We start from the raw sequence: 13,456 nt of genomic DNA, 5'->3' as shown, positions 1-13,456 counted from the left end.
CGCTCCAATAACCTCCGCAATTCCATTTTGAAATGGTCTGGGCCTGGTCAACGTAAAAAAAATTCATTTTTAAAAAATTGTATGAGCTAGACCCATTGTAGCACGCGTGGCGGCATGCTACTGGAGTCCGCACGCAAAGCTGCGTTCGCACTCCATATGGATAAAATTTTCAACTTTGGCCCTTCTCTATATTTGGCTGACCATTTTCATTTGCACATGCGACCAAGTGGTTAACTGGCATTTCTGACTCAAGCATCATGAAAGTCCATACTTTCATCTTCTCTATCATATTAAGAAGACATAATGGGACTTCTCGATCACAAGCGATCAAGTTGTAAGTCACATTTTTAACATCTTCTCTACCATATAGAGAAGATGTCCAGGCTTGTTTGAGCATTATAAGCTCAAGCTAAAAGCTTCATTTCTTCATCTCTTACTCTTCTACTCCTTGAGAAGGCTTCCTGATCCTTTCACCATCCCTTGTATTCAATGATAATCCAAGACCTGCATTTTTTAATAAATAGACTCATGCAAATAGACTCGCATGTTCATGTGAACGTTCCATTTAATGTCGACTCATCTCACAGTCATTCATTTTAATCATTTATATAAAAAAAAAAGAATTAAATTACATTCAAATTCATATCAACACGAACATGATCATAACCTCCATAAATTTCAAAATATATTTGTTGAAAATTACTCAAAATACAAGAAAAAAAAATGTTTTTTTTTCTAAATGACACCAACAAACCATAACATTGTCAACAAAAACAAACCATTCTACATAGCCAACCAGCAGAACATGTTCTTACAACACGTCCTCATACTTCATATACCTACAACATAAACGTACACGAAGCATACAAAACTAAAAAACAACAACACATTTTAATTTCAGTTTTTTTTAAGAAATGAATTAAAGATCATTTCTTAAAGTTCTAGAAAATATTCGCCTGCAATAAGGATTTGTTTTTAACTTAGCAGCCGAATGGCGAATTGCATGAACAAGTGATGCATGGAGAGGAGAACCCTATAAAGAAAATTATTTTAAAAAAATGATGAAGCGTCATTTAAGTAAGAAAATAAGGAAGAATTCCATAAATAGCACTCAATTCTTATGTATTTACAAATCTAACATCTAAACTTCAATTTTAAATATATGTCACCTTACATATGCATGAAAAAGCATATTCACTCTGTAAAAGTTAAATTAGGGGTACTTCTTATGTGATATGAAAGATTTGGGTGGTATAAATGTAAAAAAGCAAAATTTAGTGTAAGATTATGCAAATGTATAAGAATTGGGTGGTATGCATGTAAATGCAGCAAATAATAAATGGTAATAAATTACCTTAGTAGTAAAAAGGGCGGACTGGATGACATAATTTGCGTATGGATCTTGAAGTAATTGCTCAAAAGTCTCCTTGTGAAGTAATTCTGCTATAATTTTTGCCCTTTCATCTTCACCAAGAACCTTAAGGCATTTTTCGACGACATTACTGCTGAACTTCTGCATTGACAACTCCACATAGTTTCCTTTGAATTGGGATAGAAGAATTGCATTTGTTGATGGATTATTGAGATCAAGAATATATTGCACAACATAATTCCTGAAGCGAATAAATATATATGTTATTAACTTTGACATAATACTACAAATTTGTTGTTACAAAAATCTTGGGAATTTTACAAACATACAACACAATTCTTATGAATTTACACATTTAACACTTGAACTCTCATCTTAACATTTGTAGCACTTTGGTATCCTCAACATAGGCATAAAATGGTGAATTTCACTTTTAAAAAGTTGGTACTAAAGGTATTTTTTAAGTGAAATTAAAGGTATGTGTTTGTGTATGTAAATATTAAAGTTTAGAAGTTAGATATGTAAATGTATAAGAATTGTGTGGTAGGTATGCAAATGCCCATAAAATCTTTTGCAATGTATTGACATAACCACTACAAAAGACATTAGTATAGCATGCTCAAATTTTAATTCATGTAAAGCTTCAATAAGATTAAAATGTAAATTCCATTTTGGCAGGTTAACTGTGCCAAAAAAAACATTGTTATTTTCATTGATCATATGATGTAAAATTCTCCAAATTTAATTTCATAATTACCTAAAATACATAGGCAGCACAACTTTTTATATTAAACTAAAAATATTACCAAGAAATAAGGTAGACACAAAATTAAGCACACCAGTAATAAACTGTTCAAGCCCCGCTCCATCCTGGAATTTTTGCTTACTCTAATCTACCTATTTGTACGCATTGGGTACCCCAAAAATAATTAATTATTTTAATCATAAAAAATGAGGCTGAAAATTTAAAAATGTTGAAAATAATAAATAATAAATAAATAAATCATTTCCATGGAAATAAAAATTAAGCATACCAATTTATTTCCATAATTAACACAAAAGGATGTTAGAATTGAAGTAATAATAAAATCAAAATAACCAGCTAAGTATGAAATAATTACCCAAAAGCATCTCGAGCGAGCAAAAGGCCATTAGAAGAAATTTCGAAGAGTAGCTTTGTAAGTTGTTCTCCATTGGAACGAGATATGCAACATTGTAAAACACAACAGCCATGTCGATGAGTAGCAATATCAATGCAATGCTTTGTTGCGGCATCAAAAATGAACTGCTACAAATGGAAAAAAATATAATAAACATAAGAGGTGATATAAAATGACTAAAAACAAAAATAAATTTATTTGGGGCAGCTTAGTGCCGTGGACATGTTTTGAAAACGGGCTATGAGCGTTGGGAATTGCGTTGCGTGGGATTATCGTAATAAGCCAAATCAATTTTCGATTAAACATGGCCTCAGGATCGACCCCGCGACCCTCATTCCTTTTATGAACTGTTACCCCACGGCCCGCGTTCCTTTTATGAACTTTTACCCCGTTGCCCCCCAGGACGCTCTTGATCCCGCGCTCTCTTGCTTGCTCTAACTGCGATTGATCTCCCTCACCCACGTCTCTCTCGCCCTTAGCATTGCCCTTCTTCTCTCCCTCCTCACTCGGTGCTTCAGTTACTTTGCTCTGTAAATTCATGCGATTTTTGGCTCTCTATTTTGCAATTTGTTGCGAGAATTTACATATTGGTGATTTGTAATTTTTGGTTTCTTATTTGCAGGCTTGTTTAGAGAAGTTCTGTTTGAGATTTGATGAGGATTTGTTCAAAGTTGTTTTGATTTGATTTGGAGTCGTTGTTCAGATAAGCTATGTCGAGCTTAGATGAGGGAACTTCACTCTTTTTTTCTCGTTTTCCTTTCAGCCTTCTCCTACATTAAATTGCTAAGAACAAATACTTTAACTTACTAAATTTCTTACCTTTCTTATGGCTTGAACTACACACATTTTGTTGTTGCTCCAAATTGATAAGTTTGGATAAAAGCTTCCTTTTGTTTGATAAAAGCTTTGTGATTGTTGTTGTTGGCTGTGTTGGGGGTTTTGTTGAGGGCCTTGTTCTTTTAATGAACAACTTTTTCCTCAGAATGAGTTGGGTATTTTTAACAAAATGCAACCAATAAATTTTTTTTAGAAGGAATGATGTTCATTGGTTGGTATGTTCGTTCTCTAATACCACACGCCTATAAAAAAAATTGTAATTGATTACTTCTTTTAGTAATTTTAACTCCTGTTGTGACTGATGAATTGCCTTTTGAATCATTCAGAAAAGATGAGCTCCAAGATTTCAAGGACCTCCCAGTGAGTGCTCTACCACTGCGGACTACAGAATTTCATACTAACTTCACATCGGGCACATAGCTACGAGAGACAATTCTACAGGTGCCCGCGGTGCATCACAAAAAAAGTGTGACATCTTCAGTGGGCAGACAGTTCAACAGATTTTACTGCCGATAATGATCGGGGTCGGATGGTGTCCCTGGAGGACAACGTAGCTCATGACATGTGTCATCTGAGTTTTAAAATTAATATTATCACATTTTTAATTGTAGTTTTAATTTTTTTTATCAATCTTGATACTCACTGTTAAGTGAGGTTAGTATCTTATTTTTTTGTATTGTTCTGAAGTCAATTTTGCTATAACAATTCTGTTGCAAACAACATTACTGTACAGAGGTAGAATGATCATTTATTCAAAAAGAGCTGCAAAAAAAGCTGTTAAAAAAAACCAGCTTATCCGGATCAGCTGTTGATCAGCAACTTATCTGGATTAATTGTTTATCAACAAATTATTAATAAGTTACAGCTGCCCCAAACAGACTCTTAAAGTGTTAGAACACAGATAAAATTTCAAGCAAAAGACACTTTTATTTCAAAATTTTATTTTAATATAGCTAAGTTTTCTTAATTTTTGTCCAAAATTTTTGCCCAAAACACACTTTCACAAACATTTTAGATTTATTAATTTATTATATGTAAATAAAATAAAGAGAAATTTAAATTCAGAGCACATCTCATACCTAAATTTTCATATTTGCATACAAGCACTTTGGTGTTTTAAAACTGTGCATGTAAATGTATCTCCTTTGAAAAAGTGCAATAGTGCTCTTCCTTGTGCTATTAAGGCTTTGAGTGCTATATGTGTAAATATGAAAGTATAGGTGTTAGATTTATAAATAAATTGGAATTAGAAGGTATGTATGTAAATGCCCCTAAAATAAATTGATGTTAGAAAGCGTTCTTAGCTGAGGTAACCAACATAATTGATGTAGGAAAATGAAGGGGAAAAGCCATGCTTCATCAATAGCATAAGACAGGCTACCCCTACTTGATTGAAAAATCTTCATATTTCATTATTGTAAATTTGTTAAATTTATAAGAACTAAGAAAGTCAGTTTAAATAGCAAGACTCTTACTCTTAACCAAAAAAATCATGACTCTCGAAACCCTACCTTAAAGGACAAGAAGATCATACCTTGTTATCCTCTGCTTTCAGAGATAAAAGACATTTTTGGACGACATGATTACCATTGGGATCTTTGATGAGTTGCAGAAAGCCTGGCCTGAGAGCACAAGTAACCAGTAAAATCTCTTCCCTTGTTTTGAGAGTGTCAATTAGCTTTTGCACAGTTCTAGTCCTGAAAAATACTTTATTTGTAAGTTGAAAAGAGAAAAAAGCATCAAATGCAATGAAGATTTAGCTAATTTAAACTTCATTAATCAAAAAAATATGCAAGGTTGGGAACATTACCCGTGAGTATTTAGAGAGATTCTAATAAGTTCAGATGGTTGTGACGTTAGCTTACGGATGATCTTCATCCTCTGTTCCATGCTGCAGATTTCAAGGAGTTTTTGCATGAGATAATTCCCAAATGGATTTTCCGTCAGCTCAAGCACATGATCAATCACCCCATAAAATATGAAGTCGATTGTTTCGGCATTTCTTTCTTCTAATTTTTTTTGTAAGAAACGACATCCATCTTGATCCTTGGCCATATGATATATTGATTCCTTCTTATGAAGCAGAGAAGCAGAAGGGCTGAGTCTTTGGAACTTTTGGACCATCTCCGTATGAGCAATATTGATTCCTGTCCTCCTCCAATCTCCAAGAGCATTTCGGTTACACTTACTAGAATATAGGCCCTTCTCCTGCATAATAAAACTATCTTCACACCCAAAAGCTTCGATACTCCTTGCAAATCTTCCATTAATGACAGGAAACTCATATTGTAGCTTGCTGCGATAACCATTTACAGAGTCCTCCGAATTGAGAATGCCAAAAGTTGGATTGAGATGAACATCATTACCCTTACAGCGAAGATAGTATTCAGTTAGCGGAGTGTCAGCGGCAACATCTGGGCTTCTCGTCTTAAATTGAGGTGGATAAGAGAAGCCCGGCCGATCACCGATCCACCCACTGGAGTAAATCTTCAGCAGTCTCATCCTGTCATCTAATGGTGAAAAATCCGTCAGAACAGAACTGTGATGAAACGAAGGGTTCGTCGTGACGGCTTTGGCAGGGGTGAAGCACCCTTTACTTAGATTATCTCGCAGCCGCAGGAACTGGAGTTTCTCGAGCAGCCCATGCTCCTCCATTCTCATTACGGATGCAAAATTGTTGCTACCAAAATCCGGCATCCAGAGCCGCGGGTCTTCTTCGGTAAAGGAAGGAGTGTGAGAATTCAACCTCGAACTAGATGATGATGATGCTTCAGAGAATCTACCAATTTTGGGTACATATATATTACTACATTCATCGATTCCGCTGGCATTGTAACAAGAATGCCGGAAACCGCGACTGGAGTGAAGGTCGTATCCACGCCGTTCATCTCTGGAAACGGTTATGCCTCCAATCGATGCGTTGCCAGAGATTGCATTGGGGATTTCACTACAAAACCTATCCATCACCGATTTAGGAATAATTCCTACAGTTTTTAGCACGATTGAGAAAGGGAATGGAGATAGAGATCTGAGAAGTTACGAACTAGGAAAGAAAAGAGGATTGTAAAATAGATATATGTGAATGTTGATTAGACTTTGGGGATGGAAGCGGGATCGAAAGGGAAGAACGTTTCCGCCATGGATGGACAGGGGCAGGAGAGAGGGAAAGCGAGAGGTTGAAGAAGGCCTGGAGCAGAAGAGCCACTACTGTAGTGAGAGAATATAAGAGGAAGGTTTTTCTTCGTTTTCTTTTCCCCGACACAAAAATGATGATTTATATGTTTTATTTTATCTATTTTCTTTGAGGAAAATTTTATATAAATAGCACTAAAAAGTTTATATTTAATTATCTCACACCTAAATTATCATAATTATAAATATAATATTAAAAACAACACTTATCATTAATTTTTAATAGTCAAATTTACCTTTCTTCATTATGTACGGATAAAATGTTATTTGTCTAAAAATAAAAGATTTGCTATTAAATAAATAATTTCAAAAGAATTCAGTGTTATCTATGTAATTTTCCCTGTTTTAGGTGTATAGCGCATTAGCGCGTGGAGGCGGTGGTACGAACTTACTGATTAAATTTAAATTCATTCGATAGAGCATATTTCGTTTGCTTTTCGCTTTTTATGGGATTTGTTATTTGTTAAGGCCCCTGGGAAAAAGATATGAACTGCTGCGTGGGAATCGGAAAGCCGTTTTTAAGACCGCTCTCTCATATATATATATATAGCTTCACACTGACATATATATATATATATATATATATATATATACTAATATATTAAAGAAGAAAAGGTGCAAATAGTTTGTATTAGATGACCTAAAAGAAGATCAAACTCACATAATACAACACACACAAAAACCCAAAGAAGCAATGATACATAAAGATAAAAAAATAAAAAATCCACCAACAGGTGCAAAGGTGCTAGGGACGTCTGACTTTAGTTCTTCATTTGTCTCTAGTTCTCGGAAGAGAGCCAGCCAACAAATTGGTAAGGTGTGTATCATTACCCGGAATAACCAAAGTATCATCCATCAGATTTCTGAGCTCAAGTATGTCTCCATTCTTCTTCTTCCTCCTGGAAGTGTAGACCAGTCATTCCACATCCGAGGATTGACTCATCTGATCCCCCTGAGTCTGAGTAGCATTGTCATCCTTCTGGACCTACTGAGGCGGTAGTGAAGTAGCAGCGGTATTTTCACCTGTAATATCAGTGATAGGTTGAAGGGCAGGCGGAGTCTGAAGAATCTCTCTCGCCTCCACGATAGGAGGTTCCAAAGACGGGGGAGTTACAGCAATGTGTGGAGACAGAATGGTTGATATATTGTCTGCGAGAATAGTGATGTTTTCAGGTGTATCCTTTTGATGATCGATATTACTAATAACTTGGAGCTGACTGCCTCTAGAGGAGTACTTTATTTTTTTGGTCTGAGGTGGAGATGTAGATGATGATATTGAGAACTGGAGTGGCCGAAGATACAACAGTTTGAACAATACGAAGGAAAATGCTCAATCTCTACCTTCTGCCAATATCCATGATGTTGTGTGTCCAAACAAATTTTCTCAGAAGTGAAATAAGTAATGTTTCTTTCAACAAATATTCTGGCTTCAAATATAAAAATTCTATTCTTTTGAGTATAATTCACAGGTAAATCAGGAGCTATATATATATATATATATAGCTCCAGATTTATCTGTGAATTATACTAAAAGAATAGAACTTATGTAAGAAGAAATAAAGAGAATTAATAATAATTTGTCGTGATTAATTATATCTTATTCATCAAATAATAAAAGTATTTATAGAGAGGAGAAAATACATAATCATAATATTATATTTTTTCTTCTGTGTGTGTCTATATATATATATATATATATATGCACTCCGGCTGCCTTTTAGCTTGGTCGGCTATGTGCTACCTTTTAGCTTGGTCGGCTATGTTAAGTCAGTTTTGAATCGCCAAGATCTGCTCGATCGGCTAAAATTGATGGATATGGATCAACAAGTTCTTAAGCCCTAACTGTCGACTTTTAGTCCTTGATAAGGAACTCTTAGGGTGTCCCTTAGATGGTCGAAGATATTGTTGAGCCAGATCTTCTCTTGGATGGGTTCCGCAAAAGGGTTGGATATGTCATCTGGTCGACTTTCCTCTAATGGTCGGCTTGGATGTTCTTTCACCTCACATATGGTCGTTGTTTGATCTTCTTTTTGTCTGCATGGTGGCTTAGTCGGTTCTAGCCTTACTGGCTTTATTCAAATAATTCACTTGGTCAGACAACTACGTCTCATGAACTTCTATCAGCGGGTCTTCCGCCTTACTCTCCCCTTATGAACTGTTAGACCTCCTCAAGATTAGTGCAATATTTGATGTTATTAAAAGGTATTATTCTACCTTATCTATTCTTCTCACATTTGACACTTATGATTAATTTGATTTATTCTATTTGCAAAAGTTAAGAGCAATAAAAACTATTCAAACAATTAAAATTGCAAAAAATGATTTTAATTGATGAACTAGATATTTATAAGGGCTTAAATCGAGTTGGTACATTAAATTGATGAGATATGTATTTGGAGTCACATTTGAGCTCTCCCCATAATTTGGTGAATTTATATTGTGTCACTGATCTTATTTAAATAAAGTTACTAAAGAATGAAATCATATGGTCAAAGAACTAATGTAATATGATCTCCTTTGATTTTATTTTAATTTTACATCTTGTTATAGAAAATTTAGAAATTACAAGTGATATTTGTCAACAGCCGAATATTTTCTTTAGAACTTAAGAGAAAGAAGACTGTCTTTTTTGCTCCAAAAGGTGGAAGTATTTTGTGAAAAATGAGATGTGTATATACAAGATATGAATTCTCATTGCTTTGGAGGGCCTTCTCATCATAAAATGAATGATAGTATATTAGAACATTATTATAAAGATGATATTTTCATAGTTAATTTAGACACACAACTTCAGAAAATGAATGCCACTTTTAAGAAAAGTGACACTCCACCAACAAATTTTCATCAACCATCACAAATCTCGAGGCATGACACGAATCTCGAGGTAACTTTTTGAGAAAAAAACTATCCAACTTCAATTAAGAGTCATCCAGAGCTCTGATTTCAGTAAACTTATAGTCAAACTGACCGGCTCGATGAGACAGACCCATTGATATAAAAACTAGTCTAATCTGAGTCAGATCAAGTTTGGATCAAATCATTAAACCACCCTTAGGATATTTTCATAGACATTTGAAAAGTCAAACATATGTCAAAACTAGCGAGTTCATAGTCAAATCTAGCGTCTCGACAAGAAAATCCAACGAGCCCAAGATTGCTCAATTCCGACATCGTTAAGGCACTCAAATGTCCATCAAACGTCATCTGATCGAGGGAAGCTCTCTGGACCGTCCGATCAAAATGATTCATATTCTTGAATTAATTGCACCCAGAACACTATAAATAGAGTCTCACCACTCACATGAGAGAGGACGCTGGAGAAAGAACTCGAGGCTTTGAAAAGGAGCTCAAGTCCAACATCATCCCTGCCATCGTCGATCGTCGTTGACCACCACCTACAGCCGCCAACCCCTCGTTGACCACCACCTACAGCCGTCAACCACCATTGATAGTCGGCGACCACCGCCGACCTCTGTTGACTACCACCGGCCACCGTCGACCACCACTAATCACCACTGACCACCGTTTACCATCGTCGACTGTCCTCGTCTGTCGTCGACCACCGCTGACCTCTGTCGACCACCACCGTCCGTCATTGATTGTTGTCGACTATCGTCGATCACTGTCGACCTCCGTCGACCACTGCTGACTAGACGTATTCAGCAACGTTGTAACTTGGAAAGCTCTAGTAAAGATTTCACGTCTGCGGGACAATGGACCTCTGTAATCATTAACTTATAGTTGATTTTTATAGCTGGGCTAAGCCCCGTTGTTTTTTCCTTTTAATGGTTTTCCACGTAAAAACTTCTGGTGTCAACACAGGTTGTTTCTCTTTCATATGAGTGTGTGTTGAATTCTCGTGCAACTCTAAGATGATAATTCATTATTCTACCGCCACGAACACGCATAACAAAAGTATTATAGAAGTATTAATTCTCAGTTTTATATTTGATCATCGAGACGTATCGATCATTCAAATAAATGATATTTGTCAACTTGTAAATAAATCATATCATGAAGGCTCCATAGATGACAAAAAGCTAAACGTAAAAATTCAATTAGAATATTTTAATGTTGATGCTCATTATAATAACTTTTTTTAAAATTTCTCAAAAACCTTTGATTTATGTCAAATGTTGGCTCAAATAAAAAAAAAACTGTCATATATCATTTTATCGATCATTTAATTAGACAAATTTTGAAATTGTATTATCTCCTCGGTCAGCTAAGCTTAGTTAGTGTGAATCAATCGGTTGATATGACCTAATATTAGACCCCTTAGTCCTTGATGAGAAACTTCTAGGATATCCCTCATATGGCCAGAGATACTGTGGAGCTATATCATCACTTGGATGGGTACTCCAAGAGGGTTGGTTATTGCATACGGTTGACTTTCCTCTAATGGTCGGCTTAGAGGTTCTTTCACCTCATATATGGCCAATTGATTCGGGATTGTGTCACATGATCTACCTTTTGTCTACCACGTGGCTCAGTAATTTTTGGCCTTGCTCGCTTAGTTCAAACAACTTCACCCAATAGGACGAGTATCCCTCATGTTCTATTGTCGATTGGTGGGCCTCTGTTTGTCGTATATGTCTCGGTGTGTGTGCGTGAAAATTTGATCCATAACTTTGCTATTATAGTGAAAACATAAAAAGATTATAACTTTTCTTCATTGAATTTAAAAATTAATATAAATATGTCTTTTTTTTTTTGTAAGGGAATGGTCATAAGCTATTATACGAGCCTCCAGTCACTTCTAATGTGTCTAACAATTCAAATAGCACTTCCTTAAGGCTAACTATGCAAAAGGGGATTCGAACCCCTGACCTGAGGGGTCTTATACCGTGGATGCCAACCAACATGCCGGGTACGTGACACATCTAAATATGTCTACATAGGAATAAGAGTGTAACAACTAAAACATAATAAAAAATTTCATCAATAATAAAGATTTATTACACTAATAAATGGCATAAACTTCTACAATATATATGCCAATACATATTACATATATTTTAAAATTTATATGATAATAAATAATTATATTAAGTCTAATACTTAGATTTTTAATTACAATTTTGCCCACCCAAAAGTTAATTGCCTCTCTCAGAATAGTGGTGAATGAAATGGGTTGTAAGTTTTATTCATCAATAAATGTATTTTTTTTGCATATTATATACATTATTTGCCACACGAAATATAATTGATATTAGTAGTCTTATAAAAGATATTATTATATTGGAACATTGTAGCCAATTTATTATAAAAGTGTTATATAATTATTAATTCCTAATTTTGCATTGGATCCTTAAGATGTATATCGATCATTCAAATTTAATGATGTTTGTCAACTTGCAATTAAATTTTATCATAAAAATTTCATAGATAACTAAAAGCTACACCTAAAAATTTAATTCAAGTACTTTAAAGTTAATGCACATCATAATAATTATTTTTTAAGAGTCTACAAAAAAACCTTTGATTTTATGTCAAATGGTGGGGAAAAAGTAGGTTACATAAATGATATTAGAGGGCTATATCTGCGTTATAACCCATGTAACCTCCCTGTAACCTACAAATATATGAAAATAAAAGCGAGAAACTTACTAGAAGGTACAAATATGTTACAAGTGGTATAACACTATTATAACCCTCTAATACCCTCCCTGTAACCTACTGACGTACGCAGCACTGCATACGTCTTACGTACGCAAATTTTTTCCCAAATGGTAGTTGAGACTTATATCATTTTATCGATCGTTCATTTAGATTGATTTTGAAACTGTGTGTTTCGATAGCAACAGTTAAATACGCATATTTGCTATAAATATTGTTAAGAGAAGTTTATAAAATAAAATAAGAAATGAATTTCTTGCGAAAAGATATATTAAAAATTAATTTTGTTAAGAATTTTGATATCATGAAGAGGTGAGGGACATAATTCACAGTGTCTATTCATAATAACTACAAGAGATATTGTTTTTTTATTTTATAATTGTTCTCAGTAAAAAAAATTAATTTAATTTCATTTTTATTTATTTAGTTTAAAAAATAAAAGGATAAAATTTATTATGATTGAATTATTTGGTTGATTTTTAATTTTGCTCCCCTCATGAAATTCTAGTTGTGTCCTTGCTTCCAACACATACGATATAACATTACTTGGACAGAACATAGTAAAATTATATGCATCCAACCCAATGATGTTTCATTTACAATGGTTTAAATATTATATTTTCAACCAGTTATAAAAAATGAACATTTACATAAATATCACTCAATCCTATGTATTTACATATCAAACATTTGAGCTTTGGTTTTACCTATATAACATCCAAACCTTTCATCCACATAAAAAAATATCTTTTAAAAAAAAAAATGAAAGACGTATTTTCATGCATAAATAAGATGGTAAATGTATAAAAATTAAAATTTAGTTGTTACGTATGTAAACATATAAGAACTAAGAGTGTTTTCGGGGCAACTACAACTTATTAAAAATTGTTGCACGACATATGTTATAGAAAACTGCTGCGCAGAAGCTGCTACGTGGAAGTTCTATGTCTATGTGTTTTGTGCAGTTGCACTACAACTATTTATGTTGTAGAGTCAGTTTTCTCACCGCGAGAGAGCGTGTGGAGTTACCTAGGACAGAAACGAGAGAGAGGAGGAGCAGGGCAAATGAGGGAAGTGTGAGAGCAATTACCTAGGAGAGTGAAGTAATAGCCAAATGAAAAAATGAGGATAGTGAGGTTTGCGCCAAAAAAAAAAAAAACTGTCTCAAATGTAACCTAAATGATATGCATGCAATATATATATATATATATATATATATTATATATATTTTGTCATTTTTGTTGGAACTGAACTTGAAATGACCGACACGTACACG

General features: G+C 34.4%; 1 protein-coding gene across 2 annotated transcripts; it reads right to left on the bottom strand.

Annotated features, from left to right (window-relative positions):
* Window positions 1-683: 683 nt before the first annotated feature.
* Window positions 684-6,603, bottom strand: LOC110021486 (putative pumilio homolog 8, chloroplastic). Of its 2 annotated transcripts, none has more exons than XM_020719994.1 (5): window positions 5,180-6,603; window positions 4,904-5,066; window positions 2,494-2,660; window positions 1,355-1,613; window positions 684-1,033 (listed from the first exon to the last, which is right to left on the bottom strand). In XM_020719994.1, exons 1-5 carry the CDS (start codon window positions 6,331-6,333, stop codon window positions 920-922), a joined length of 1,857 nt encoding a protein of 618 aa, XP_020575653.1. In that variant the 5' UTR covers window positions 6,334-6,603; the 3' UTR covers window positions 684-919. The 2 variants fall into 2 exon arrangements, with proteins under 2 accessions (XP_020575653.1, XP_020575654.1); XM_020719995.1 differs by having other exon boundaries at window positions 2,494-2,657.
* Between the last annotated feature and the right edge of the window lie 6,853 nt (window positions 6,604-13,456).

The sequence above is a fragment of the Phalaenopsis equestris genome, unplaced genomic scaffold (assembly GCF_001263595.1).
Source record: "Phalaenopsis equestris unplaced genomic scaffold, ASM126359v1 Scaffold000134, whole genome shotgun sequence".
Classification (NCBI taxonomy): domain Eukaryota; kingdom Viridiplantae; phylum Streptophyta; class Magnoliopsida; order Asparagales; family Orchidaceae; genus Phalaenopsis; species Phalaenopsis equestris.
The sequence above is the reverse complement of the archived record's forward strand: the minus strand, read 5'-3'. Positions and strand labels throughout refer to the sequence as shown.

Bases quoted from the DNA above. Each gene is read 5' to 3' on its own strand.
- LOC110021486 (XM_020719994.1), bottom strand. From the start codon at position 6,333: ATGGATAGGTTTTGTAGTGAAATCCCCAATGCAATCTCTGGCAACGCA. The intron at 5,067-5,179 runs GTAATGTTCCCA...AGTATTTTTCAG, and splicing joins ATCTCTCTAAATACTCACGG to GACTAGAACTGTGCAAAAGC. The intron at 2,661-4,903 runs GTATGATCTTCT...TTCCATTTGTAG, and splicing joins TGAAAGCAGAGGATAACAAG to CAGTTCATTTTTGATGCCGC.